The sequence below is a fragment of the Engystomops pustulosus genome, chromosome 1 (genome assembly GCF_040894005.1).
Source record: "Engystomops pustulosus chromosome 1, aEngPut4.maternal, whole genome shotgun sequence".
Lineage (NCBI taxonomy): Eukaryota > Metazoa > Chordata > Amphibia > Anura > Leptodactylidae > Engystomops > Engystomops pustulosus.
In genome coordinates, this window is record NC_092411.1 from 179,137,816 (window position 1) to 179,165,650 (window position 27,835).

General features: G+C 40.7%; 2 protein-coding genes across 11 annotated transcripts in view; one reads left to right on the top strand and one right to left on the bottom strand.

Annotated features, from left to right (window-relative positions):
- PURG (purine rich element binding protein G) overlaps positions 1–20,696 on the bottom strand; it is a 34,260-nt gene extending 13,564 nt beyond the window's left edge. Inside the window, exon 1 of the mRNA XM_072114017.1 lies at positions 20,494–20,696. The gene's annotated coding sequence lies outside the window, so the exon portion shown is untranslated. The remainder of the gene's footprint in view (positions 1–20,493) is intronic.
- WRN (WRN RecQ like helicase) overlaps positions 1–27,835 on the top strand; it is a 261,779-nt gene that overhangs the window by 57,592 nt on the left and 176,352 nt on the right. For 3 of the 10 annotated variants that reach the window (XM_072114010.1, XM_072114009.1, XM_072114012.1), the window contains 2 exons: positions 17,969–18,047; positions 25,153–25,267. In XM_072114010.1, coding sequence (XP_071970111.1) covers positions 25,193–25,267 — 75 coding nt within the window. In that variant the 5' untranslated portion in view covers positions 17,969–18,047; positions 25,153–25,192. Of the gene's footprint in view, positions 1–17,968; positions 18,048–20,652; positions 20,869–25,152; positions 25,268–27,835 lie in introns of those variants that run through there. The other 7 variants (XM_072114014.1, XM_072114015.1, XM_072114006.1 and 4 more) reach the window with 4 other exon arrangements.

Below are 27,835 nucleotides of genomic sequence, written 5' to 3' on the forward strand. Positions count from 1 at the left end.
TTATTAAAATTCGGCCTAGAACTGTAATAACTGTAGAAAAGTACAGCGTGGAAGAATGTCTGTTTCCAAAAAGAAGAAATTATCAGTCATGTGAAATTGAATGCCCAATTTCACCCGCATATCCCTATATTTGATGTTACACAGCTGGGCATAGAATAAAGGACCGCTATTCAATGCAGAGTTGCATGGTCACATATAACAAGCCTATTATTTCTGGGAGGAGATTCACTTTTCAGTTTCATCATTTGGGGGGGGGGGGGGGGTCAATAGTTAATTGATGAAATTTAAATTCTAGTTTAGGGTTAATTTTTTTTCTTTGTAGGCAGTTTACTGTACCATAAAAATAATGTTATCTTTATTCTACATATAGGTCACCACGTTTACGGCGGTACCCCATTTATATAGCTTTTTTAGGTTTGCCATGTTTTGCACACTATAGAATTCATTTGTTGAAAAATGTGCTTGTTTTTGCATCGCCATGTTCTAAAAGGCATAACATTTTAATTTTCTAATACACCGAGCTGTATTAGGGCCTATTTTTTTGCGGGACAAGCTGTACTTTTTATTGGTATCTCTTCAGGGTAATTGTTACTTTTTTATCCATTTTATCTTTTTGAATAGATCTTAATTTTTGCGGCTTTTTAACAAATTCTTTTACTGTGTTCACCGTATGGCTTCTATGGGGTTAAACAGCCGGGATCGTGAGCAGCTGCTCTGCTACTGAGCCCCGGCAATCGCCAAGACCTACATGTATGTCCTATTGTGTGTGCAACACAATTCTGTTGAGTCACAGTAATAAATGTGGGGCACAACCGACTCTAAACCAGAACGCCCCTTTAGGTGCAATAAACACATGTGCAAGCAGTTTGCATATTCTTTTCAGTGCAAAGTCAAACGGAAAAATGGTGCAAACACTTTTATAAATGTGGGTCACCATGAGCTGTCTTGCATATCCACAGGTAAAGGTACATTCACAGACGTATGCCCACCCAACTACAGCTGCACACTGGAGAGGAGGAGGGTTTAGCACAGCTCACCCCTGCCATCTCAATAGCAACATAGGTAAAGAGCATGGTCTGTCTTTTCCCGTGTACGGTGTGGAGCGGTACCATACTGCCGCAGGGCTGCCATTGCCATCTATGGAGACATATCACTTTTAGTTGTACTGTATTGACTGATTTCTTGGTACATAGAGATCCCCCACTGCCATTCTCCAATATCCACCGTGCAGGCAACAAGGCAATGGGGGAGATGTATAAATTTGTCTATGCCAGAAAACAGAGTAATTGGAACCTGAAATGTTGCCTGCCACATTTACTGAAGGTTTTAGACAGTTTTTAGGCAGTTTTGTGACTCCTCCAAAAAGGGGCGTGTCCTTGATATAACTAGGGGGGTGGGACCGGACAGAAAATAGCCCATGCGCCAGAAAATTCAATATTGTGGCACAGCAAACTAGACCAAACTAATAGAAGGTGCAAAGTACGGCACACCACATTAATCACCCAACGTTAGACACAACTGTTAATCTGGCACAGCAGAGACCTGTATAGTTCTACTGTGCACTAGTCTAATGGTGACACATTAATACATAACCCCCCCCCCCCCAATGGCTGCTGCTCACATGCATTCAGTTCAATCAGGTGGTATATACAGGTGAAAAGGGGAGAGTAACGCCAGAGCTTTGAACAGTCAGCTCACTTTTACAGCAATCCTATTATAGGTGGTATGCCTGCATAATCATTTTTAGTTGAGGTCCCTCAGTAGGTAATTTGAGGGAAAATTGTAAAAATGAAGAACACATTTTAACATTTTCTTTAATGTAGAAAAATAAAAATTATATACACTAGTGGCATTAGCTCCTGTTATAATTACACTAATCTCTAGTTCAACTACAGAAATCTTCGCTTCTGCTGGACATTTTCTCATCATATCTAGTAGTGCTGCAACAGGAGCTCTCCAGAGCCCATTATCATGGCCGCTGGGTCCGCTAAAAGCCCAAGATGAGAGATGCCACGGATTGCATAGTACAAGATGGTGCCGGCACACTATTACTGGCTGCATAGAAACATATGCTTTCCATCCTGACCTCCCATGGCCATCTCAGAGAACTGCTAAGGAGTCCCTGTCAGAGTCACCTGCCCCTGGAGAGACAGAACTGCCCATGGATGCTTTTACTCAGAATATTGGTGCTACACATCTACAGGATGCTTCTGCTGCTCACAACTTAAAGAGGACCTTTCGCTACTTCACTTATTTGGAGATTATCATACCATTCTGTAGGGGCTGCTAGAGTCAGGGGCACTTTGAATTTTCTTTCCAGCCCTCGCGGTTGCAGAGTTATTAGTCACGAGATCTGACCATTACAACCTGTGTTTGGTTAGAGGAGGAGGAGTTGGGGCTGGAGCTGGGGCGTGTGTTATGCTAATCTTCTCTCATACTGTCAGTGGTGAGATGTAATTTCTCTATGTGCATCTAAAGGCTATGTTCACACACATTCTAATATTCTGTTGACATTGCATTTACACAATCTTTACAAAAATGCAATGTTACACGCATTGGTAAACATGCATGCAATGTAAACGGAAAACACAAATGCAGCGTAAATGTACAAAAAAAGTACAAAAAAGTACAAACGAGACATCAACTCATACACAACATAAGCGTAAACATGATGCTAACCAGACATAAATGCACATGGAATGTAAATTTAAGTGTAAATGTGCTGTAAACGCAGGCACCGTTTACATAAGCAAAAACGCAAGTCATACTCGACATGAAGGCGAATGCTATGTAAGCTTAAACATGGCGCAAATTCAACATAAACAGAAAATCTGTAAACGCACCTCAAACACTGCATGCACGTAAAAACGCGCCACAAATGGTGCGTACGCATAAACGCAAACATAAATATGAGACAAGCGGCCCGTAGGCAAAAGCGTGCTGCAAATGCAGCAAATCACAACCTTGAAGCAAACGGCGCGTAAGAATAACCATAATGCAAACACTGTGTAAGCGTAACGCAAATGCAGCGCAAACATAAACGTGACATAATTGCAGCGTAAGCATAAACATGGCGCAACTGTTGCGTAAGTGTTAATGTGCCGCAAATGCTCATAAGCGTAATTGCAACTGGCGCAAACGCAGAGTAATCGCAACTGGCGCAAACGTGGCACAATCGCAACTGGCGCAAACGTGTAAATGCAACCACAAGCAAAACTGCCGAGACATCGTAAACATAATGTCAAGAGAATATTAGCGGAATGTGTGTGAACACAACCACTAGATGAACATAGAAAAAACTCACAGCTCAATATTCATAATTGTTTCTCTGACTTTGCCCACCACTGATTGGACAGTATGAGAGAAGATTAGCATAACACACGCCTCCAGCTCCTCCTCTCTGACCAAACACAGATTACAATGGTCAGAACCTCGAAATGATATCTCCGCAACTGTGAGGGCTAGAAGGAAAATTCCAAGTGCGCCTGAATCTGTGTATCCGCCCCTACAGGATGGTATGATAATCTTCACATGTGTGAGGTGCTGAAAGGTCCCCTTTAAAGCAACCTAGGGACACCAAAAAAGACAGATACTGGTGGTAGACTCCATACATACCCTGCATAACTTACTTTGTCTACTCTTGTTTATCTAGCCCTTTTTATTACATCCCAGAAGAGCTGCATTGTGGAAACATGGAGAAAACATGCAAATCACCTGAATGCCTCTGGTGGCAGAGATTTTCCTAGCAAGGAAAGTCTTCCATGCATACAAAATACTTGCAGACTGCTGGGTGACGCCTCCAGCATTCTAAATGATACTTGGACGGGACCCGGCCAAAATGAATTTTATCAGCCACTATGCTGCCATTCTAGGATGTAATGAAAATTGCTTACATTGCTTACAGGGGACAATTAATAGGAGTCTCATCAGTAGATCAGATGGTAGATACAGGCAGTCCCCGGGTTACCTACAAGATAGGGTCCGTAGGTTTGTTCTTGAAGTTTAATTTATATGCAAGTCGAAACTGTATATTTTATAATGGTAGATCCAGAAAAAATTTTTTTTTGCCCAAGTGACAATTGGATTTTCAAAATTCTTTGCTGTAATTGGACCAAGGATTATCAATAAAGCTTCATTACAGACACCTTACAGCTGATCATTGCAGTCTGGGGCTATACTTAAGAATCCAGAGAGCTTCACCAGAGGTCACAGTGGGCAGAGGGGTCCTTCTTTAACTATGGGTCGTCTGTAAGTGGGGTGTCCTTAAGTAGGGGACCACCTGTATCATTTCAAGATAATCTACCACAAGGATACAGTAATTCTAAACCAACACAAATACATGCTGGGCTGTGCCTCCGGAAACAGGATCAGTTCTGTTTGCTTCTAATAGCTTATGTTTTTAAGAAAACCTCCTTTTAAAATGAGCCTCAGGGACCCAGTCTACTTCACAGAAGCCCCTTCTGGCTCAGTGTGCTAATTATTCACGCTGCCAGAGTCGAATGGAAGCTGGCATAATTAACACAGGTCTGAGCCTGAGCACGAGGCTCATTTACATGATTTTAAAAGATGATTTTCAAAAAACCACTAGGAGACAAAAAGTAGAATGGATCCCATTTCTGGAGGCACATGCTGGCATGTAATTGTGCTTGCTTTAGAAGCATCACATCCAAGTAGATTTCCTTTCAAGATGTGTGTCACAGAAATGACGATGCTGCCTCTTCACGCAACTTAAATTAACCTGTACAGTCCCACTCCAACTTGCGCTCACCTTTCACTTAGGACACAAAATGAGCATAAATCACACCACATATAGTTCCCACACTCCAATTATGAATATTTGCTGCCACCACTTATTGAATTTATACTGGGACCAATAAGTATCCCACTCTACATCCACTCTTGCCTCTCAAGCAGTCACCGGCTAGACATGCATGCTCAGCACTCTATTAATCACACTTTACAAGGCTATGAGTTCACAAAGCAAACGGGGACCAAAATTAAAGTAAAAGCTTTAATTACAACAAAGGTTGTTCAGTGCTTCCAAAACATGTTAAAACAAGAATTACAAAATAAAATGACAAACACAAAAAAACTGTTGTAAAACAAAAAGGGAGAAAAATAACAAACTTACAAATTAAAATACACCAGCAGCCTCCATAGAGTCAACCCCGTATTCCAATCAGGCTGCATTCACACAAACGTATGGGGGACGTATATACAGCCTATATAAGTCCCCCATACACATCTATGGGATCAGGGCCCTGTACGGGAGCAGTACGGTGCAGCACACATGCAGCACCGTACCGCTCTGAAGCAAGATAGGACATCTCCTCGCTTTATACGTAATACGGCGCAGTGCGCTGTATATTTCTATGGAGAGGGGCGGGGTGAGCTGCGCTCATCCCCTGCTCCTCTCTGCAGCGCTGATGTAAGCCCGCTGTACTATGGTACGGCGGGCATACATCTTGTGAATGTAGCCTCATATTGCATTATATATTTGGCTGTTTGGTTCAGGTTTCATAACCTCCCATTGATTAATTAGTCCATAGGGTCTTTCAGGCTTGGAAAAAGTGTTAATGAGGAGAGTCCAGGAATATTTAAACAGTTTCGGTTTCAAGTCATGATGCAGGGATAGGGGTAGGTGTGGAGAAGAGATGGCCAAATGTCTTGTGAAGTCTGCATAGACCAGTCTTCAGGTCAGAATTTATTAAGCTGTAAAGACCTCCTGGATGTTTTAAAAAGCTGCCTGGACACTTCAAGAGATACTTATTGCCTTATTGTTCAAGATTAATATTTCCATGACAATGTGTTCCTGGTAGTCAGGTCCTTTGCACATGCCTGTGTACTCACCAGGGCAGTATCTGGGTGTAGCATATGGCAGGGTGCAGGAGGGTTGAGAGTTCCTCACCAATTTCCTATCCATAGTGGCATACTGAGATGTGCCCATCTGCTCTGCACAGCCATTAAAAGCAGTGTGAAGGCATTTACATAGACACTTTTTGGTCATATCTATTTGTCATCCATGCTTCATGCCTAACCGCTCCACAGCCATTAAAAATACTAGACTGTTCCTCACCCTGCAGTCCCCAGTAAGTGACCCCAGTGACAGAGTTAATTGCTCAAAAGATGCTGTTAATCCCATTCACACAATTAAATGTTTTACCTATGAGAGGTACTTATGAGGTTTGGCCTGAGAGATCAGTTTACTTCATGCGTACAACTTCTTTATGGGGACCCATCCGTGAGATAATGCATTAATAGTCAATTATGATATTCAATGGCATAAAGTTGGGTGTCCCATATGCAAAAGGGAAAAAAAGGACAATGTGAGTTCCAGGTTTTTACTTATGTTCCAGGTGAAGTACTTGTGTGTTCAGGTACCCCAACGAATTGCAGATTATGAGGCTTTGAACCTACTTCTACTTACCAATTGGGGAGGGGGTGTTATTCTGGGATTATTTAGAAACAACCTGTCCTGTAGCCTAGGAACTGTCAAAAACTAACATCTGAAATTGCCTACAGCTAGCTGACCACTATTAGTGAGCTTAGTAGCTCAAGTAAGCATATCAACAATAGCAGTGCAGACAGGTGCAGAATGAATAGAAACATGTACAGAAACATAGAAACCAGTAGTGCAGAGGGTACAGAAGTATATGACCATTGAAAAAGGTGATGCTAAGTGAACAAGAAAACATTAATCTCTTGATTTATAGGGGTTATTTATCACTAGAGCAGCTCTTTGGGACAGTTCTAGGTCTGTCTTAGGAGTTTCACTGCACGACATATTCATTAAAGTGGCTTAGGCCCTTTAATAAATGTTCTTAAATTATATTTGTGTCTGGATTTGTCTTTCAAAAAGTCACAAAATGCATAAAAAGTTGCAACAAATATGTGCCAGATGAGGACTGGCGTAAGTATGCAAGTTTTTGTGCGACTTTTTAAAAGTAAGTCATGAATCTGGCTTTGCACGGTGTTGCACTAGCAGAAGTTCTATGCTTTCACCAGTATAGTGAAGTGGTGAAAATAGTCCTGTGCAACGTTGTAGCAATGAAAAGTTGAAAAACCCCTATGCAACTTCTTACATCCAAAAAATTCCCAGCAAAACCAATGATAAATCACATCCCATAGTGTTTCTGCAGCAAGGTCAAGCTAACAGTTAAGTTACAATTGGTGATAGATACAATCAAAAGCGCATTGAGCGAACCTATGAGTCTTGATGCAGGTGTGACAGAAAAGGTGAGAAAGGAAATCTACCACTAGCACTGGTGGTGCTTTGTAGTGGTTAACATGCCAAATGCTGGTGTATTAGCTGGCACTTTTTTCCTGCTCACTGCAGTAAGGGAGAAAGTTGAGGCAGTATAAGAGCTAGGGTAGTAAGTTCATTAGCATAATTTTTAAAGTTTCTTTTAACCCTTTAAGGACCTCACCCTTTGTTTTTTCATTTTCATTTTTCACTCCCCATGATCAAAAATCTATAACTTTTTTTTATTTTTATATGTACAGAGCTGTGTGAGGGCTTGTTTTCTGCGTAACAAATTGCACTTCATAGTGATGGTATTTATTATTCCATGCAGTGTACTGGGAAGCAGGAAAAAAATTCCAAATGCAGTGAAATTGGTAAAAAAACCCGCATTTGTGTCGTTTTCTTGTGGGCTTGGATCTTACGGCTTTCACTGTACACCCCAAATGACATGTCTACTTCATTCTTTGGGTCGGTACGATTACGGGGATAACAAATTTATATAGGTTTTGTAATGTTTTCATACATTTAAAAAAATTAAAACCCCCCGTACAGAAATTTTTTGGGGGATTTTGCCATCTTCGGGCGCTAATAACTTTTTTTATACTTTGATGTATTGAGCTGTGGGTGGTTTAGTTTTTTGTGAATTTTCATGACATTTACAATGTTATCATTTTTAGGACTGTACAACCTTTTGATCACTTTTTATAAAATTTTAAATTTTAGACTTTGGGCGTGATTTTCATATATTTTAATAGATTGGGCATTTTCGGATGCGGCGATACTTAATGTGTTTATGATTTTTACTGTTTAGTTATATTTATACGAGTTCTAGGGAAAGTGGGGTGATTTGAGTTTAGTTTTTTTTATTATAACTTTTTTTTTTTTTTTATATGGCAGTATATGGGGATTTTACTCCTCATACATTACAATATGCTGATAGCACATTGTAATGAATGGGTTAACCCGAAGTAGCCTCGGGTCTTCGTGAGACCCGAGGCTACCTTGGCGACGGCTTTGCTGGCGGCGATCAGCGGGAAAACACCTGCGATCGGTGCTGGCAGTATGCAGCAAAGACTTATCGGCTATGGAGAGGGCTCAGCCCATGAGCCTTCTCCAATCACCCGTGGCCGACCCGTGACGTGCTATTAAGTCACGGGTCGTGAAAGGGTTAAAAGGAAGGAAGCCATGGATAACAAATATAAAAAGATAGACCCTGTACCAGGACTGTGACAAAGAGTAAGTGTCCCTGGTTTAACATGCTTGATTTTGATGGTAGAGTTCCATTAATTTACAAGATTCGGTGGAAATCAAGGAAATGTATAGTATGCATGGATTCTCACAATGTTCGCCAACCCACAACTTCCTAGTACACTACTACAGGTGGAAGCAAAGGGTTTAGAGAGTGTCATACCTACTTTCTGGTGGCAAGTTTAACACATTCCAGCAATTACATTCAGATTCAAACTTTTTTAGGTTTCTTCAGGTCCAGCATTACTTTGGAGCCAACTATAAAGGGGAGGAGGAAGATGTAATTTGGCATTAACAAGAATTTTCCGATTACTGAGTTGAGACACAGAATTATATCCATTATATAGAACTATATTTCTGATGTACTGTTATTTGGGTTCCTTGATAGAAGTAGGGGGTGTTGGATGGAAGACTTGGGACCCTATAAAGGAGAATAGACTCCCAAAGTTCATGAGATAGGCACTTGGTCTGATGCTCACTGCTCCCGATGTCACGCTAAACTGTTGATTCTGCCTAATTTGTTGATTTCATTAATCATGTGTATTACGTGCAGACCGTGTTATCCCCCGTTTTGTGTATTGGATATGTGGAGGGCTGGATACAGTTACAGGATACATGTTCATGGATACTGTTAAAACTGCAGTGCTCGCTTGTTATATATGGCTTGTCAAAGGTTGCCTAGCCAGAAACTCGCAAGAAAACACGTCTCAACGCTATACATATTGGGCTTCTGTAGTTCAACTGGTTATCTAGCAACTATAGGAAACTATACTCCTTCTGTCTGATGTACATACTGGGGTTCTGCAGCACCACCATCTGCTTCGCAAAGGTAAGTAAACTACACAAGTCGATTATATACAACCATCTTCATGTTATCTATATTTATTAGGTTTTAGCAGGTTTTTATTACGCATTATGTATACAGGCGGTCCCCTACTTAAGGACACCTGACTTACAGACAACCCATAGTTACAGACGGACCCCTCTGCCCCATGTGACCTCTGGTGAAGCTCTCTGGATGCTTTACTATAGTCCCAGACTGCAATGATCAGCTGTAAGATGTCTGTAATGAAGCTTTATTGATAATTCTTGGTCCAATTACACCAAAAATTTTGAAACTCCAATTGTCACTGGGGCAAAAGAAAAAAAATTGTCTAGAACTTCCATTATAAAATATACAGTTTCGACTTACATACAAATTCAACTTAAGAACAAACCTCCAGACCCTATCTTGTATGTAACCCGGGGACTGCCTGTACATTGAAAATTTTATGTAACAGATTTCGGTTATCCAGCGTTATGTCACCAACCCACAGTTCCCTTCTAGGTCATTCATGATGAAGGCCCATGGGTTGAAACGCACTGCTACTAGTGTTACTTAAACGTACTAAAGTTTGAGACTCAAGTATACTTGCGAAAATTAAATAACTCCATGCTTTCAACATGGTAATACAGTCTCTATAAAGTACAGACCAAAACTTTGGACACACCTTCTCATTCAAAGAGTTTTCTGTATTTTCATGACAATAAAATTTGTTGATTCACACTGAAGGCATCTAAACAATGAACACATGTGGAATTATATACTTAACAAAAAAGTGTGAAACGACTGAAAATATATATTATATTTTAAAGGAAACCCACCACTACCAATGGTGGTTATAAGCTGCAAATGCTGTGCACCAGCTCAGGGTGAGCTGGTGCCAGCGCTCATTTTTGTTATGTTTTTAAATAGATGTAAAGCGTTTAAACGCTTTAGTAATCTTTATATTCAAGTAGCTTCACCTCACCGTGGTCCACGCACCATGCGTGCGACCACTTCCTATTCAGGCGCACAAAGTGTTCACGCGCACAGTGCGCCGAAGCTACTTGTATATAAAGATAACTAAAGCGTTTAAACGCTTTACATCTATTTAAAAACATAACGAAAATACTGTATATACTGGCGTATAAGACTACTTTTTAACCCCTTAAAATAATGGCTACAGTGGGGGGTCGTCTTATACGCCGGATATACGGGGGCCGCACTGTGTGAGGTGTTTTTTTTCCCCGTCAGCGCGCAGAGAGCCGCTTCCCGCTTCCACAGTCATTAGAAGAGGCTTAGTACGCGCTGACGGGGCGGCGCGCTGTATGCTAATGCAGCCGCCCTGTCACAGCGGTCGGCGTCACAGAGCTCGGGGTCACAGGCGGCACTTACAGAAGCATGTCGGATCTTCATTAATATCGCAGCTTACAGTTATTATCACCAGGCACTTGCTCTCTTGTTTGTTTTGCAAAGTTTTAAGCAGACTTTTTTTCATTTGGGAGAGGGGTAGTCTTATACAGTGAGTATATACCAAATTCTATATTTTAGGGCAGAAGTTGGGGGTCGTCTTATACGCCCAGTCGTCTTATACGCCGGCATATACGGTAAGTCCCGGCACCAGCTCACCCTGAGCTGGTGCACAGCTTTTGCAGCTTATCAGCACCATCGGAAGTGGTAGGTTTCCTTTAAGTTCTTCAAAGTATCCACCTTTTGCTTTGATTACATCTTTGCACTCAGGCCATTCTCTTGATGAGCTTCAGGAGGTAGTCACCAGAAAAGGTTTTCGCATCTCAGGTGCCTTGTCAGGTTTAATAGGGTTTTTCTTGCCTTATAAATGGGGTTTGGACCATCACTTGTGTTGTGCAGAAGTCAGGTGGATATACAGCCGATAGTTCCACTGAATAGAATTTGTATTATGGCTAGAAAAAAGCAGCTAAGAAAAACGAGTGGCCATCATTACTTAATAAATGAAGGTTAGTCAGTCTGAAAAATTGGGAAAATATTAAAAGTGTCCCCAAGTGCAGTTGCAAAAACCATCAGGTGCTACAAAGAAACTGGCTCACATTTGTCCCAGGAAAGAAAGACCAAGAGTCACCTCTGCTGCAGAGGACAAATTCATCCAATTTAAAGCCTCAGAAATCGGAGGTTAACAGCAACTCAGATTAGAGACCTGGTCAAATCCACACAGAGTTCTAGCAGCACACACATCTCTACAACAACTTTTAGGAGAAGACTGTGTGCAGCAGCCTCCATGGTAAAATGGCAGCTAGGAAACCACTGCTAACGACAGGCAACAAGAGACTTGTTTGGGCTAAAGAACACAAGGAATGGACATTAGATCAGTAGAAATCTGTGCTTTGGTCTGATGAGGCCAAATTTGAGATCTTTGGTTCCTACCACTGCCTGTGTGATGTAGAAAAGGTGAACAAATGAACTCTACATGCCTGGTCTCACTGTGAAGCATGGAGGAGGAGGAGGTGTAATGGTATGGGTGTGCTTTGCTGGAGACACTGTTGGGGATTTACACAAAATAGAAGGTATACTGAACCAGCATGGCTACCATCGAATCTTGCAGTGGCATGCTATTCCATCCAGTTTGCGTTTAGTTGGACCATCATTTATTTTTCAACAGGACAATGACCGCAAACCTCCAGGCTGTGTAAGGGCTATTTGACCAAGAAGGAGAGTGATGGGGTGCTACACCAAATGACCTGGCCTCCAGAGTCACCCAACCTAAACACAATCGAGATGGTTTGTGGTGAGCTGAACCACAGAGTGAAGGCAAAAGGGCCAACAAGTGCTAAGTATTTCTGGGAACTCCATTAAGACTGTTGGAAGACCATTTTACGTGACTACCTCTTGAAGCTCATCAAGAGAATTCCAAGATTGTGCAACGCAGTAATCAAAGAAAAAGGTGGCCAATTTGAGGAACCTAGAATATAAGAAATATTTTAAGTTGTTTCACACTCTTTTGTTAAGTATATAATTCGACATGTGACAATTCATAGTTTTGATGCCTTCAATGTGAATCTACAAGTTTTATAGTCAGGAAAATACAGAAAACTCTTTGGATGAGAAGGTGTGTACAAACTTTTGGTCCGTACTGTATATGGCTTGCTAATTAATTGCAGAACATTGGCTGAACCCAACCTGACAGAATGTATTGCCAAAGTTAACTGACTGATACTTTTAGAGAACTGGATCTTCTACAAATGTGGAGCCATGTCAAAATATGATACGCTCTGCTTACCATGAATTGACTCGAGCTTTGTGTTCAGAGAATTGGCTCAATACCGTTTTGTTCTCATTTAACATTGCTTTCTATGCTTGTGTGGGCGGCCTCTGCTTGCCCCTGGTTGGCCAAGGAGTCCCCATTATGGTTCCAGTATTCTGATTAGGATATGACGCTTGTTGTCTCTATAACTTGTGCTATGTATCCCTCTTAACACTTATGTTATATGTATTTACCGGTTTGTAAAGCTTACCTTTTATGCAGCCTTGACTGCTTATGGTTGACCAGAAGAACAGGGCATCTTTGATCCCTATGGTCTGACTTGATTTGCTTCTCTCCCCGACTTATTAAAAATTGAAGGAATATTAATTTGTACAAAAATTTTATGAATAAAAGTTGAAAGGAATGTAAATCAATGAATGGTTATCTAGTATATCTTATTGAAAATCCCATTCCCTAAGAGCATTAACGACTGTAACGAAGCCTTCAAAAAACTGTGTGGAATCATAGAAATCAGCTACAAAACAGAAGTGAAAAGCTATTCTAACACTAAAGGAAAGACTTGAGGGTAGATCAGTCATAAAGAGAACTGATATGGGGGAGGGGGTTGATAGCAAAGTATGCATTAATGTCCATATAAGCAACAAAGATCCATGAGGTTTTACTCCTTTAATCACTTTATGACATGTAAAGTAGTTGTTGTAATAAAGAATACAATAATACTTTTATAGACTTGCCTCAGACATACCGATTGGTTTTCTCATTCTGGCTTCAGTGATTTTCACTGATCCCTTACTGAACTATTCCTTTCAATGGGACTTCTCACACTACAATTTTTTTCTCACTGATCAGTTGTTGTCAGTGACCTCAAAAAGAACGAAAAAAACTGAAGTGTGACAAAGCCCATTGAAAAGAATGGTTCAGTAAAGCATCAGTGAAAAATCACTGAAGCTAGGAAGAGGGGGAAAAAAACAAAAAACACACAATCTGTATGTAAGCCAAAACGGGTTAATTGAAAAATCAGTGATGTGACAAAAAACATCAAATTGAAACCACCTTAACACCGACTCCCACATACATAGGGAATGTTTAAGTGAATAATAAACAGTAATAAGAAGGCTTTTCATCACCATTATGATATAATAAAAAAGTCATTTAGGTAGAACATACAAAATATTTATTGGAATACAACCTTAGAACTCTAACTTTATTAAATTATAATTATACAAAACACTGGAAAAAAAAAAGATTTAAACAAAAATGTACTAAATAATATTTATTTAGTGAGCCTATGAATTTGTTCTTAGAAATAGATCAGACTTGAGTTCATCTGTGAAGGAGAATCCGATGGAGGCGATACTAATTATTTTGAGGCTAGAGAACAGCCTCTCTACACTGACTTGGGTTGGTGGCAATGCAGTAACAACACGTACAACATCTCAAACAATTTCCGGATACAGAGTATATACAGTCAGTTCTGATGAATGGTTGTAATTTCAATTTCAATGTAATATCATGCTTTTCTCTTAGAACAGCTCACTAAGTGTTTAACATCATAATCCTGCAGTCTAGCATTGCTAGATAACATGAAGGTTTGGCTGCTCTACCTAGAATACTTTTTCAAGTGTGCGTTTCTGACTTTGAGATAGAATATGATAGGAAACCTGTTTTCTTGTATGTAAAAGTGCAAATAATCCATCAGAGCAGCTAATCTCTACAGCTAGCATACCTTCAAGAGAACACATACTGGGCAATCCTGCTATAACCCAGTTTTCCTGATCACTCTAGCACAGTTTTAAAATAAGTGCAGACATTCTCTTTTCTCTGTATGGGAGGAGCTTCACTACTTGTACATAATGTACAGTCACATTCATCTCCATTGAAAGATAGAAACATAGAAAGCTAGAAACTAAAATCAGAAAAAGCTAACTAAAATGTCAAGTAGAATAGAAAGAAAATACAATAGGCAATTGATTAGCAACCGGCTTCATTAGATGTGTGATCGACAGGCTCTGAGCACCACTGTAGAAGAGAGCCCACATGATTCTGTCTGCAGCTAGTTATCCCCACACAGGCTCCTGCAATGAAGAGAGGGGCGGAGAGAGGGCAAGCACGGAAGATGTGCTATTCTTGACTGTACCTGCAGTTCCAGTATCTAGTATGATGCAGCCACAAAAAAATGTGATTGTTCAGTATAGTGTGACGTGTGCTGTATATAGACAAGTTGTGTGTAATGTATGTTGTTTGCTTTGTATGTACATATGTATGTAAAGTAAAGTTCATCTCTCGTTTTACCTTTGGAGGAATCCTGGCATATCTTTACAATTAAGTGCTACCATTTATACCACTTAAATTATAGAGCCAAGATTAAGGGGGTAGGGGTTTATCTGTTATAATGAACATAAATATTTAAATGTACACAACCCCAGAATTCTGGTTATACATTATTTGTGATAAGATCCACGGGAACCTGACCAGTCTGTTATAGTGACCAATAATCTCAAGGATTGGGCCATTAACACGCCGTTTGAAGTATGTAGATATACACTCTGAATTTATGAACAATATGAAAATTAATGAAACAGAGGATACTACTGTGTGCTTGTTCTGGATGGCGTCCAATTTTCATTTTGGAGGAAGACTTTGTTTTGAATCAGCCATAAGAAATCTTTGTGGACTTTATTTATAAGTGGACAATGGGTTCGGCCTAGAGACTGATTGAGCTGCATCTGATTGTGGAGGAAGTGAAGTTAGATCTTTGATGCTTACTGTCCGACTAGATGTCCTGCTCTCCTGCTAACTTGCAACTTGAATCAGAGTGATGCAACATTATGTATTGAGTTTCCGTATCTATTGTATGGAGTGATCTCTGTTTGGGATGTAAGTTTTGTAAAAAAAATAAATTAATAAATAAATTTAAGTCCTCAATAAATTGTAACGGGGGTCGGGAACGGTGGAGGGTAAATATATATGAATGCTTTGTACTTTTTTTGTATACTGAGGATTGTACTTGTCTTTAGAATATTTAAAAGAAACTCATGGAGAAATGTTTATATGTTTTTGTGTGTTCACTAAAATTCAGTTTTCAATAAAAAAAAAAAAAGTTAAAAATAAATTATATACACAAAAAATTCTAAAAGTCCCACTGCTTTTTAACATGTATTTTATAATAAACACATCTACTTTAACCCTGGGGGTGAATATATACGTACAACAATTTTCTTTGTACCACAATCTGTTCCATGCCCAGTTCTCACCTGTGTCAAACGTTTCTGTTGTGCTATTCCATTAAAAGGTAATCTACCATCAAAATCCTGCATGATAAACCACTGTGCCTGGGGTAATCTCCTTATATTTGTTATCCATAGCCTCTTTCCTTCTAAAATCACCTTTTAAAATTATGCTAATGAGCCTAAGGGTTCTGGGGGTGTTTTCAGATGGTGCAGATTCAGACTTTTACCATCTCACTCTCTCCCCTGCTTCCTCATTGTTGGATAACAACTATAGATGAAAATTACACTATCCCAATGAGGAGTCTGCTCGAGACAAAGAAAAGAACTTTGGCATTTGATGACTTTCACCAGAGGAAAATATCTCCATAGATCGGCGTTTTCCCATCTTGCCATCATGGTCTGAAAAAGGTCAGTCCTAGTGCTAACAGGGAACTCTTCAGTGGTACGGGGTATGGCAATTGATCTGTCCAGGGAACTGCTTGATCCATCCCAGAAGGATAGAGAATTCTGGAGTGAGCTTAAGCCCACAAAATGGTGGAGATTAGACGCCAAAATTATTGCCTCGTGATAAGAAGCAGAAGTTGTGTAAATGAAAGCAGAAACAGAATCTGAAATCAGTATTACCTTCTCTTCTGGTAGAAACGACTTCATCTGAACTTTGCCCAGAAAATTCTTCTTTTGGGTTGGTACCAAGCTGGACTTCTCTATGTTGATTAGCCACCCAAATACATCAGGTTTTCCAATATTTGCTGGATCTGGGTCAAAAACAGATCTTCTAAAAAGGTGCCACAATCAAAGCAGACACTACCAGAATTGTAATAAGAATTATGGCCGGAGCAAAGGAAAGACCAAATGGTAAGGCCCAGACTGGTAATGTTTTAGACAAACCCCCCATAAAGACTGCAATCCTTAGATACCTTTGGAATTTTCTGCGAATTGGATCATGATCGTACACATTGCATCAAGTTCCAAGGTCGCCAAGTATTGGTTTTTTTCCTAAAAAACGTTCACTGTGGTTCAGATGGTCTCAATTTTTAATTCTTTGTATCTTAAAGAAATAATTCAAATCTTTTAAGTTGAAGATGGCTCAGGAAGAACCATTTGGTTTCCTTAAGAATAATGACAAGTAGAAGCACTTACTTTGTTGAGCTAATGGAACAGGAACCAAACACTTCTTTCTGGACTAACTTCAAGATCTCCTCTTCTAAGGCCAGTTGATTCGTCCATTTTTCGATCTCAAAGAAACGGTTTGTAGGCAATTCCTGAAACTCCAGTCTGTAGTCTGATTGAATTAGTTCCTTCACCCAGGGGGAGAAAGATTTTTCCAGGCCTGATAGAACTACCTTAATCTCCCCCAACCACTGGGAGCCTGGCATCATGATTCCTTACACTTACCGAATGGAAATTTTCTTTTGGTCCAAAAGGACTGACCGTTGTAATAATACCTTTGCTCCCGAGGAAACCCTTTATTTTATATCAGTGGCCTTCTCAAATATGTCATCCAAAGCAGAGCCGAACATATCGCCTTCACATGGTAAAGCACAAAGTTTGGTCTTCAAACCAGCATCAGCATTGTAAGCTTTCAACCAGGTAGTTCTTTTGGCTGCATCAGATTGATCCGTTGACCTTGCTGCCATTTGCACTAAATCTGCCGAAGAGTCCACCTTGAAGTTGGCTGCTTGCTTTACAACTGGAAGAGGCTCTAAGATGGCTTCTCAGGGTGTCCTGGAAATCAAACGGTGTTCCAGCTGATCCAATCCAACTCTTAGACCCCTTGCAGTGGAAGTTGCCAGGATACTAGGTCACTCCATAGTAGCCAAGTTTTCCCAAGAATTTTTCAATACTCCTTTAGTAGTCTTAAAAGTCTCAGGTCCTCGAAGGGCAGATAAGACACATTCGGAATGGTGTCCCAAAATTTCAAGTGCTCTTCTGCAAAAGGATATTTGCGCTTAAAATTTTTGAAACACCGGATCTTTTCTATGGTTCTTGACATTTTGTATTGATCAATGCCTCAACATTTTTGTGAACACTCTTTTCTTCTTCTGTCCTAGACCCTGGAACATTTGGTCCCGGATACAATGGGTCTCTTTTACATCTTCCAAGACCAACTAAGTAGTCCTAATGGCATTGATGAGTGAATCTGTTTCATGTGCCGAGCAGCAGGGTCTTCCGGAGTTATCTGATTCTTCTGCCTTCTTCTATTACAGGATCCACCGGAATCTGAGGTTGAAGGAATAGCTGATGGCATTGGTGGTTGTGGATGAAGTCTCTTGCAAACCGTTGAAGGTACTTCCTTCTTAATGATAGATGTTAGGCTGGAAATCAAGGAAGGGGATTCATCTGCCATCACTTTTCCTGCCACACCTCCATTGGGCTACGCCCCCTCGTCAAGCCTACCAATAGCCTGTCCGCATCTGATCACAACGGCCGAATACTGCCTCTCCCTCATATCCTTGAGGAGGAAGAGGATATCCTTCCCCACAGGGCATCCTCCAGCGCCAAGTGTGCCAAATCCTGGACATGTGGCTCACCTGCAGTCGCGGGGAAGCGTCCGAGTCGGACTCGGTTTTAAGGCATTCTTCAATGTTGTTTCCTTTCCTTTCCTTTGGGGGTGTGGAAGCACTCCTTGTGTGCCGTTGTGGGGTAAAAAGATTACCACAGTCGCTGTGCCAGTACCTATGAGTAAGTGCCCCTGATTTATCTTAAAGGATTTTGATGCTTGATTTCCTTTAAAAGAGGTGAATAACGCAAGCCAAATACAAAAAATTATGAGGGGTGCAAAACTATTTTCTGAGTATAAAATCTATCTTATAAAGACAGCGCTTCAGTAATGTATTTTTGCTGTAGTTCCTATGTGGGTAGCTATGGCATGTTGAAAGGCTGGGTTCAACAATCCTTTCCTACTGAATTTCACAACATTAAAACAAAAAGCAAACATAGCAGATTTATATAAAAGTATCCTTTGTTTCATCTATTCGTCAGTGAATCAAAACTGAGGGAGGTGGTGTCAGGGAAAAAAATAAACTACAAAAATTTATAACAGCAAAATAATTTAAATACTTGTATTACTGTAGTTATAATTATGACTGGACCTGAATGTTCTAATCAGATAGGTGGTGGACTGTAACATCAGGATAATATCACATCAGGCAGACACTATGGCTACCAACTATTGCTGTAGCAGCTGCTAAAACAAGTACGGTACTGCTGAATAAAATATAATAACTATTCAGAACTTGAGATTTCACAAAATGTAATATTCTTTAAGACTGAAAAATACTGCCTGAAGTGAGTCACCTCTGCAGCCAATGATTAGGATGAGTGGTCATATCCTATGTGTCAAGAGGGAGGCAGGCTAACAAACTCCAGCTTCAAATTGAAATGCAAAGATGAAATATTTATTTTATATTATTAAATTTGCTCTATAGGGATTAGGAAAGTTTAAAAATTTGTTGCGTTTATAGTTCTATAATTCCAAGATTACTACATAAAAGAGACATCAGCATCCATTTGTTCCAAAGCTCTCTTCCATTTGCTGGTTGTTGAAATGTCGCATAACAAGCTTATATGTCTACCTGTACAGTTCTGATTTAGGCCTCATGCAAAGGAATGTGAAATGGGGCCATATGCTAGCCATTTTTCTTTCTATGGGCATATTTTTCCTGGCCGTGGATTCCTAGGCCCTGTGCATGAGCAGAGTGCCAGTGTTCTTTTTCTATTGTTATCTGCAGATAGGGAGCAAACAAGGGATCATGGCTTTTTTTTTTTTTGAAGACTGCAAATAGCACACATTCATGTGCATGTGGCCTAAGTCTGATGGTTTTCTCCTTCTGGGCTGCATTTCACTGCAGCTGAGGAAGATTTTTGACAAGTAGCTTCAGAACTGAAAAAATACACTAAGGCCACATGCACACCTACCATGTGCAGAAACTTGACCCAGTTTGTTGAAGGGTGGAGTTGGGAGCGCTTACCCCTCCCATTTCCATAGCAAGTTGAGAAAATGTAAGAAGTTGTGCTCACTGCTCTGTGACTGTCCACAATAGACCTCAGTGGTGGCCGTGAGCTAGATGCTATTTTTACGGTCGTGTGCATGAGGTCTAGAAAATCACAATAAGCCAGAGAAGGTCGAAACCATGAAGGGTGGAGCTACCTCTGTAAAATACCGCCTTTCCATTATCCTGAACTGTAAGGAGCAATAGGCACTCTTTCAGATACGATTTTCCTTCACTAGCATCAGCACAGTCCTGTGTACCGAGTACTGTCACCCCTAGCAGATGTCCATTGAAAATCATATCATTTAAGATGATATACTATAATATATCCACCAACCATAAAATATCTTCAGCTGCTACACGGGGGGGGGGGGGGGGGGGCACTGTCCATGGTGCTGGAAGGTATATACTGTATGACTTAGGTGACGTGGTTACCAACACAGTGAGCTGTCAGGTATTCTACCAGTGCTCTTCAGATAAAGATATATTTATATATTTTATAAGAAAGAAATACAGATCCTGATGCGCAGCCGGGACCAATACTTGGACCCCTGACACAGCGCGATGCATATCAGGCCATATACTCACGGGTGACAGATCTCACCTGTCACCGCAAATTGCGGGCTCTGACTATCCTCCCCTGACCTTGCAGCTAGAAACAGTGTACAGGCACAGCTAGCGATAGGCTGACATCTGCACCGGGTCTACTAGTTGTCATGCACGTCAGGCCTCTTACTCACTGTTACACGCAGTGCATGGCGGGCCGACTTGTTCCCCGGTGCAGCCTTGAGTACAGCGCTCCTCCCGCTTTCATGGCCGTCCGGGAATGACTCCTCCATCCGCGCGTTGGCGCAGAATGACGTCACCGCCACAAAGTAGCAGAGACCTAGAGACAAGCCTCGACAGACGGAAGTTGTCTGGGAAGACTGGTGCATGCCGGGAGCAGGAGAACCCAACCAGCACTGTGTGGGCTGTGAGGGCGGAAGTGTTTCCTGGTCTCACACTCAGCTGTGTAATTTTGGCGCCTTGGCAGGACGAGGCGTAGCAAAGCGGCAGATGTCTTACATGCACGTGGAAGTGTTCCGTTATATTGTGACATAGGTGCACGACCTACCGTGAGCTTCATTTTAGAGTTTTGTACTCGTATATGTTTATATAGCTATAACTTCTTTAATGCACTTTCCTTTTCATGTTTGGTGCATCTTGGAACGACTCATTTTGTATTATACTGGAGTTAAAATGTGCACTTTTATTTCCAAATGTAGTAAAGTTATGGATGTTTACAGAATTAGGAAACCTAGGTAATCACCCGAGAGGATTTTGTGTCCATCTGGCTGATCATGGCCCTGGCTAGCTGTCAGGGGCGTCAATTTGCCCCATTGTCAGTTGGGCCATCAATATCTGGCTTGGGCGGCTGAACACCAACCTGATCATTGGGTCCGCTCATCTCTACTTGAAAGCTGTACTGTATCGCTCTCGGATTATCTCCTGCTCCTAGCACAGTTCTGCTCTGGATCCTGGTGCCGGCGCATACAACCAGCACTGGACACAGAGCGGCACATGAAGGAGAAGGTGGTGCAGGGAGCCGGAAAGGAGAGTTATTTGTCATCTACTCTGTGCTGCATTCTCTAGTATTGGTTGTCGTCTGCTCTAAATGTAGTATTCGGTTCCTTCAGTTCCTGAATTTGGTTCTATAGCAGGTCTCTAACCCAATTTACCCAGGGGCCACTGGAGGTAAAGTTTGGCTGAGCCGCAAAAAATTGACAAAAGAAACACATTTGTGGCGTTTCCTTGTGGGTTTTTATGGGTTTTATTCTGGGCTCCAAATGACACGTTCTCTTTATACTTTAGGTCGCTTCGATCACAGGCATATCAAATTGATATCAATTTTAATAATTAAAAAAAATTTTAATCTTTTGTACATAAAAAATATTTTACATTTTGCCAAATTTTGAGGTCAATAACTTTTTCACACTTTGATGTATGGACCTGTGTAAGTTGTCATTTTTGCGGTATGTGCTGGCATTTTAATTTTATATCAATATGGGACCTGTGTGACTGTTTGATAATTTTTTTTAATTCCAATATTCATGGGTGGAAAAAGTGGCGATACAATCATTTGGGCGTTACTTTCCCGTTATGGTGGGAATAATCTTTTTTTTTTTTTTTTTTTTTTTGATAGAATGGGTATTTTGGGGCGTGGTGATACCTAACATGTTTATGATTTTACTGTTTATTGTTTTATGGGATCTAGGAAAAGGGGGTGATTTAAATTTTTCCTTTTTTTTTTTTTTTTTTTTTTTAACATATATTTACCATTATTTCCTATCCTTAGGTGTACTTTAACCCTGCAGGGTCTGATTGCTAATACTATATATTGCTATACTACTGTATTTCAGTATATAGTAATTTTACTGCTGATTTCTACTAGCCTGTCATCTGCTGGCTATTAGAGATCATTACACACAGCAAGCAATGAGACTGTAGGTTTCCATGGCAACCGATTCCAGGAAATAGTAAGTTAGGTGCCATGGTCGACTGCGGCAATAACAGGCGATTTTTAGTTTTATTATACAGCTGACGCCCACTGTGAATGGAGAGAGGTCAGCCCGTGAGCTCTCTCCATACACCCCCCTGCAGCACACTTATAGTAGTTATAGCCGCAAACTAAAGTCCCAAGGGCCGGGGGTTTGAGACCCGTGGTGCATAGTAATAGGTGATCCAGTACATGTTCCCATACATACCACACTCCAAAAGAATTACATTTTATTGTTCCGTGTGGAAGTAAAATAATAATTCTAATGTCACTTATATGCACTAGGCGCTCTGAAATCGGTGTAAAACATAAAACACTTGTTTACAGCATTACGTGCCATCTAGTAGCATTTTGTCATACCAGAAAGTCTATTTATATTGAGATATTGATAGTGGGACAACAGCAGAAGTCCTACATTTAACCCCTTCACGCTCCGTGGCGGATATATCCGGATCCTGGATCAGAGCCGAACCGGCATTGGGAAACACGGGGTGCCGGCTGTAACTAATAGCCGGCACCCCAGTGTAACACCCGCGATCGGAGTTGTCTCCGATCGCGGGTGCTTAACCCGTTAAATGCCGCGGTCAGCGCGACCGCGGCATCTAACATGCATCTGGGGGGTCTTTCCCCCACGATCGGCCCCCCCGAACCGTTTTCGGGGGGCGCCGATCGTTCGGGGGGCGCCGAGAGTTACTTGCAAGAATTGCCGGTAAGATGGTGTCTGTGACGTCATCTTACTGGCACAGTGCAAGTGTATAGGCTGACACTGATAATACTCTGCAATACATCAGTATTGCAGAATATTATCATGAAGAAGCAATCAGATGATTGATTGCTTCATGTCCCATGGTATAAAAGTGAAAAAGTAAAAAAAAAAAGTTATTCAATAAAAAAATAAAGTCATAAATCACAAAAAATCCCCCAAAACATATAAAGAGACATATAACTCAAAAAAAAGTCTAAATCATAACACAAACCCCACATATATAGTATCACCGCGTCCGTAACAACCCGTAGAATAAAAGTAAATCATTATTGAACCCCCACGATAAACGCCGTAAAAAAAAACTGTTATAAACCCTCCAAAAATTATGATTTTTACCTTTTCAATCCCACAAAAAATGCTATAAAATGCGATCAAAAAACCATATGTACTCAGACATGATACTGGTGCAAAGTACAACATGTCCCGCAAAAAACACGCCATCAACCAGCTCCGTAGCCAAAAAAGTAACAATGTTATGCCACTTGGAAGACGGCAATACATAAATGATAGATTTTTCCCCAAATTAGGGTTTTGTTTGACAAATTTAGTAAAACATAAGAAAATATATTCATGTCTGGTATCCCCGTAATCGTATCAACCCATAGAATAAAGATAACATGATTATTAGTCTATACGGTGAACACCAAAAAAAAAAAGAGTAAAAAATCCAGTACAGAATTGATGCTTTTCTACTCCTGCCCTCAAAAAAAGTTCCTAAATTTTCAACAATAGGTGATACCAACCCCAAAATGGTAACAATGGAAAAAGCATCTCATCCCGCAAAAAAAATGCTGTCACATGGCCCCAATAACGAAAAAGCGAAAATTTTATAGCCTTCAAAAGGGGCCAATGAGGAAACTAAAATCCTGGCAGCTGCAGCGTCCTCTTTCCCTTCTGCACCTCGCTGTGCCCCCATAAAACAAGTCACGGCCACATGTGGGGGGTCTTTGTACTCAGGAGAAATTGCAGAACAAATTGTATGGTGGGTTTTCTTTTTTTATATTTTGGAAATGTGTAAATTTTAGTGCTAAATGAACGTATAAGGGAACAATATGACCATTCTAAATTTTACCTCCATTTTGATTCAATTACTATGAAGATCTCAAGGGGTTAACAATCTTCGTAAAAGCTGTTTCTGATAGCTTGAGGGGTGCAGATTTGAAAATGGGTAGATTATATAGGGGGTTTTGATGCTAAATATGTAAAATTTCATTCAAAACTGTATTTATCCCCAAAATAGTCAATTCTGAAAATCCGGAAAAGCGATATTCTATTTGTAAGCCGCGTGACATCAAAATAAATTATCCAGACATTTCAGAAATTCTGAAAATGTAAAGTAGACAAATGGGAAATGTTATTCAGCAACTTATTTAGGTGGTAAATCTATCTGCCTGAAAACGCAATGATTTAGAATTTCGAAAATGGCACATTTTTCAAAAAATTTATCATATTTTCTTTTTTTTTTGTAAATAAACGCAAAACTTATCAGCCAAAATTTACCACTGAAATGAAGTACAACATGTGGGGAAAAAACAGTATCAGAATCGTTTTGATAAGTAACAGTGTTCAAAAGTTATAACCATATAAAGCGAAGCAAGTCCGAATCCAAAAAATCGGGCTGAGCCTTAAGCTACAAAATGGCTGCGTCCTTAAGGGGTTAATGTAAAGTGGCAACCTCCCTTATCTACAGCCTTCATGTAATGGAATCGTCTCTACAATGGTGCAACCACACGTTTAGTTTTTCAGATGCAGAGTAAAAGCAGGAGCAGAAGTCGCACCTTTCAATTATTTGTCTCAATCCATTATCATCCACACCTGCTTTTGTCTCCATCTGAAAAACTAAATGTGTGGATGCACCGTAAGCCAGTCTCCATTCCTCTACTGCTATAAACTGATTAATAAATTAGGGCCAATGGCTTCTTTGTATCTTTGTGGCACACAGTGGGCAACTGTTTCAAATGCTGATGCTGCTAACTGTTTGGCCATATACAGTTTTATTTTGTGGATGTAAAATGTACCGTTAATCATGTACCTGTTCAATGACCATTTAACAGAAATAAGTGCTGATGGAATATATGAAATCTTCTTAATTTTCAGGACTTAATCATTTATTGCATGGACTTAATTGGCAACAAAAATGTCAGGGGAGCAGCGAAAGCTTCCTAGCTGGATGACTGAACAGGATACACCTTGTACGAGCGCAACTAAAACGGTAATTCTATTTCAGCAAAATGTTGTATAGTTAAGTCATTGGTGGAATAGCAGGAGGAGCATGTGTCTCTGCAGATGCATTAATTCTATGGGAGTCATTCGTTCCCATAGAATTGATTGGGTTGACACATGATCATACTGTTTAAGAGTGAGACCCTCACCAACTACCTTGTTATTCCCTATCTTGTGGATGGGAGATCATTTTCTGAGTTGTTACAACCCCTTTAAGCCTCATACTTGGGCTTCATTCACACGGCTATTGGCGGACACATATACGTCCGACTTATATACATCCCCCACAGGCCGGCGATGGGCCCCCGTGCAATGGCCTATCACTCCCCGGAATATGGCTCCATGCGCCATGTTTCTCTATTGAGAGGGGCTGGGGGGTGAGCACTGCTCCTCTTCCGGCCGCAGACACATGCCCGCCGTGCTACAGTACGGTGGGCACAAGTTCTTGTAAATTTAGCCTCAGAATGTTTAGAATACTTTCTATGTGATAGTAACTGAATACTTTGAATACTTGTTATAGAGAACACAGACACTTCTCCGCTTTCTGTTTTTAAAATTTTTTTGTAATTGTGTTTTTTTTTTTTAAAGTTTTTTTCAATAATACAACAAAGATTGCCGAACATGGCACATATACTATACATAAAGATACAGAATAGCAATTATCAACATCACATTTCTACAATGCGGTCGTGATTCAAAATCCCTATCCACTGCTATATGTTTCAAATCCAGCAAAGGGCACATTGTGCTAAATATCATGCAAGTATTGTATTGTTGGTACAACTGAAAAGGTTCTTAAACTATAAGCAGAGTTACAGACATTTCTTACAAGATGGTGGTGGTGCAAAATACAGTGGGTTACCCTCCAAACTGCAAATATTTTGTATGAGAGAATGTAGGGGTAAGAAAAACCAGGGGGACTAAACAAACGGACACAGACGATTAGACCTTTGAGGAAAGTAACACGGGGGATGTGGTCAGGGGTTTTGTTAGTTCCCTCCCGTCTCAATTCTTCTGCCCAGAAGTGATCCCACAGTTTCCATGTCTTGTCGAACACCGAGATTTAGTTGTTTAAAAAAGCAGTCAGAGATTACATACTGCAAATACTTGGGGGGAGAGAGGCTGCTTTTTCCAGAATTGCAAAATCAGGCATCTCGCAGCTGTGAGAATTTGTACGCTCACTTTTGTGGTTCTGATATTCATGGGTTGGTGAAAAATGTTCAGCAGGTAAAATAGAGGGTAGATTGGCATGTCTACCGCTGTAACTGAGTGGAACAGGGCCTGTACCTTCTGCCTGTAAGGTTGTATCCTTGGGAACATCCAGGAAATATGCTCCTCCCTGTGGCGCCTCACCTCCAGTAGACATCTGGTGTGTCAGGGAACAATCTGTGTAAGAGTCACCCTAAGTGTAGTGCACAGAGAAGTTTTAGCCGCCCTTCGCCAACTCAGTTGCTAGTTCTCCTGGAAAGAGATGGGCCCTAATAAGGGTCCTGAAGGTGTAGTGATGTCTCTTGACCATAAGTAGGCGTTAGGGTGAAAAGGGGCTAGCCATAATTTCACAATCTCCATCCATTTTGAAAAAGCCCATAGGGTAGACCAGGTTGGTATGCTTCGTAGATGGGTCTCCCAATAGTATTTGGTTATATCCGGCACTGATAAACCTCCCTTGGTTTTACGGGATAGCAGAACCGCTTTAGGGACCCTGTTTCTCTTCCCAGCCCAAATGAAGTGAAGTACGAATGCTTGTAAAGATCTCAGTTCCCAACGGGCAGATACTGGGAGAGTTTACAAAGCTGTAAAGTAGCTTAAGTATGACGTTCATTTTTACGGCCGCTATTCTACCAAAGAGGGATAAAGGGTAAGCTGTTCCCGTTGTTAAGCAAAGTCTGTATTTCTCGAAAGAGTAGGGGGAAGTTATGCGTGTATAAGGAGCTATAAAAGGCGGCTAGAAATACCCCTAGATACTTGATTGTGTTTCTTTTCCAGTTGTATTTGAAGGTGTTTTTAAGTTGCTCTACCGTTTCCTGTGGACAGTAAAGTGGTAAGGCATCACTCTTGGAAATATTTACTGTTGTAACGAGAGAGTCAGCCAAACTGTAGCAGCTGTGTTTGCAAATTGGGTAGGGAAACTAGGGGTTGGGGCAAAGTGAGCAGGATATCATCAGATATCAAATAAAACTTGAATTCTCTAACTCCAATTGTGGATGTTAGGATCTTGTCTGATGATCGCAGCCAGGGGTTCTATACACAATATAAATAAAATGGCGGACAGTGGGCACCCCTGCAGCGGGCCGTTCCTTATCTGGAAAGGTGCTGAGGAGGCACGATGGAGTTTGATTTCAGCAGAGGGTTTTGAGTATAGCCCTTTGAATGTTTGCAAAAGGGCACGCTCTTTTTCACAAATCGCTGCTTCTTATAATTTTTATTGGAGAAGACATACACTCATTCAAAGAATTTGTGAATTGTAATACAGGTGCGAGAGAGAAGAGATCTGCTTGGAACCTGCAAAACATTCACAAAATATGTCAATTTCCATTCAGAAACATTTGTAAGGGAA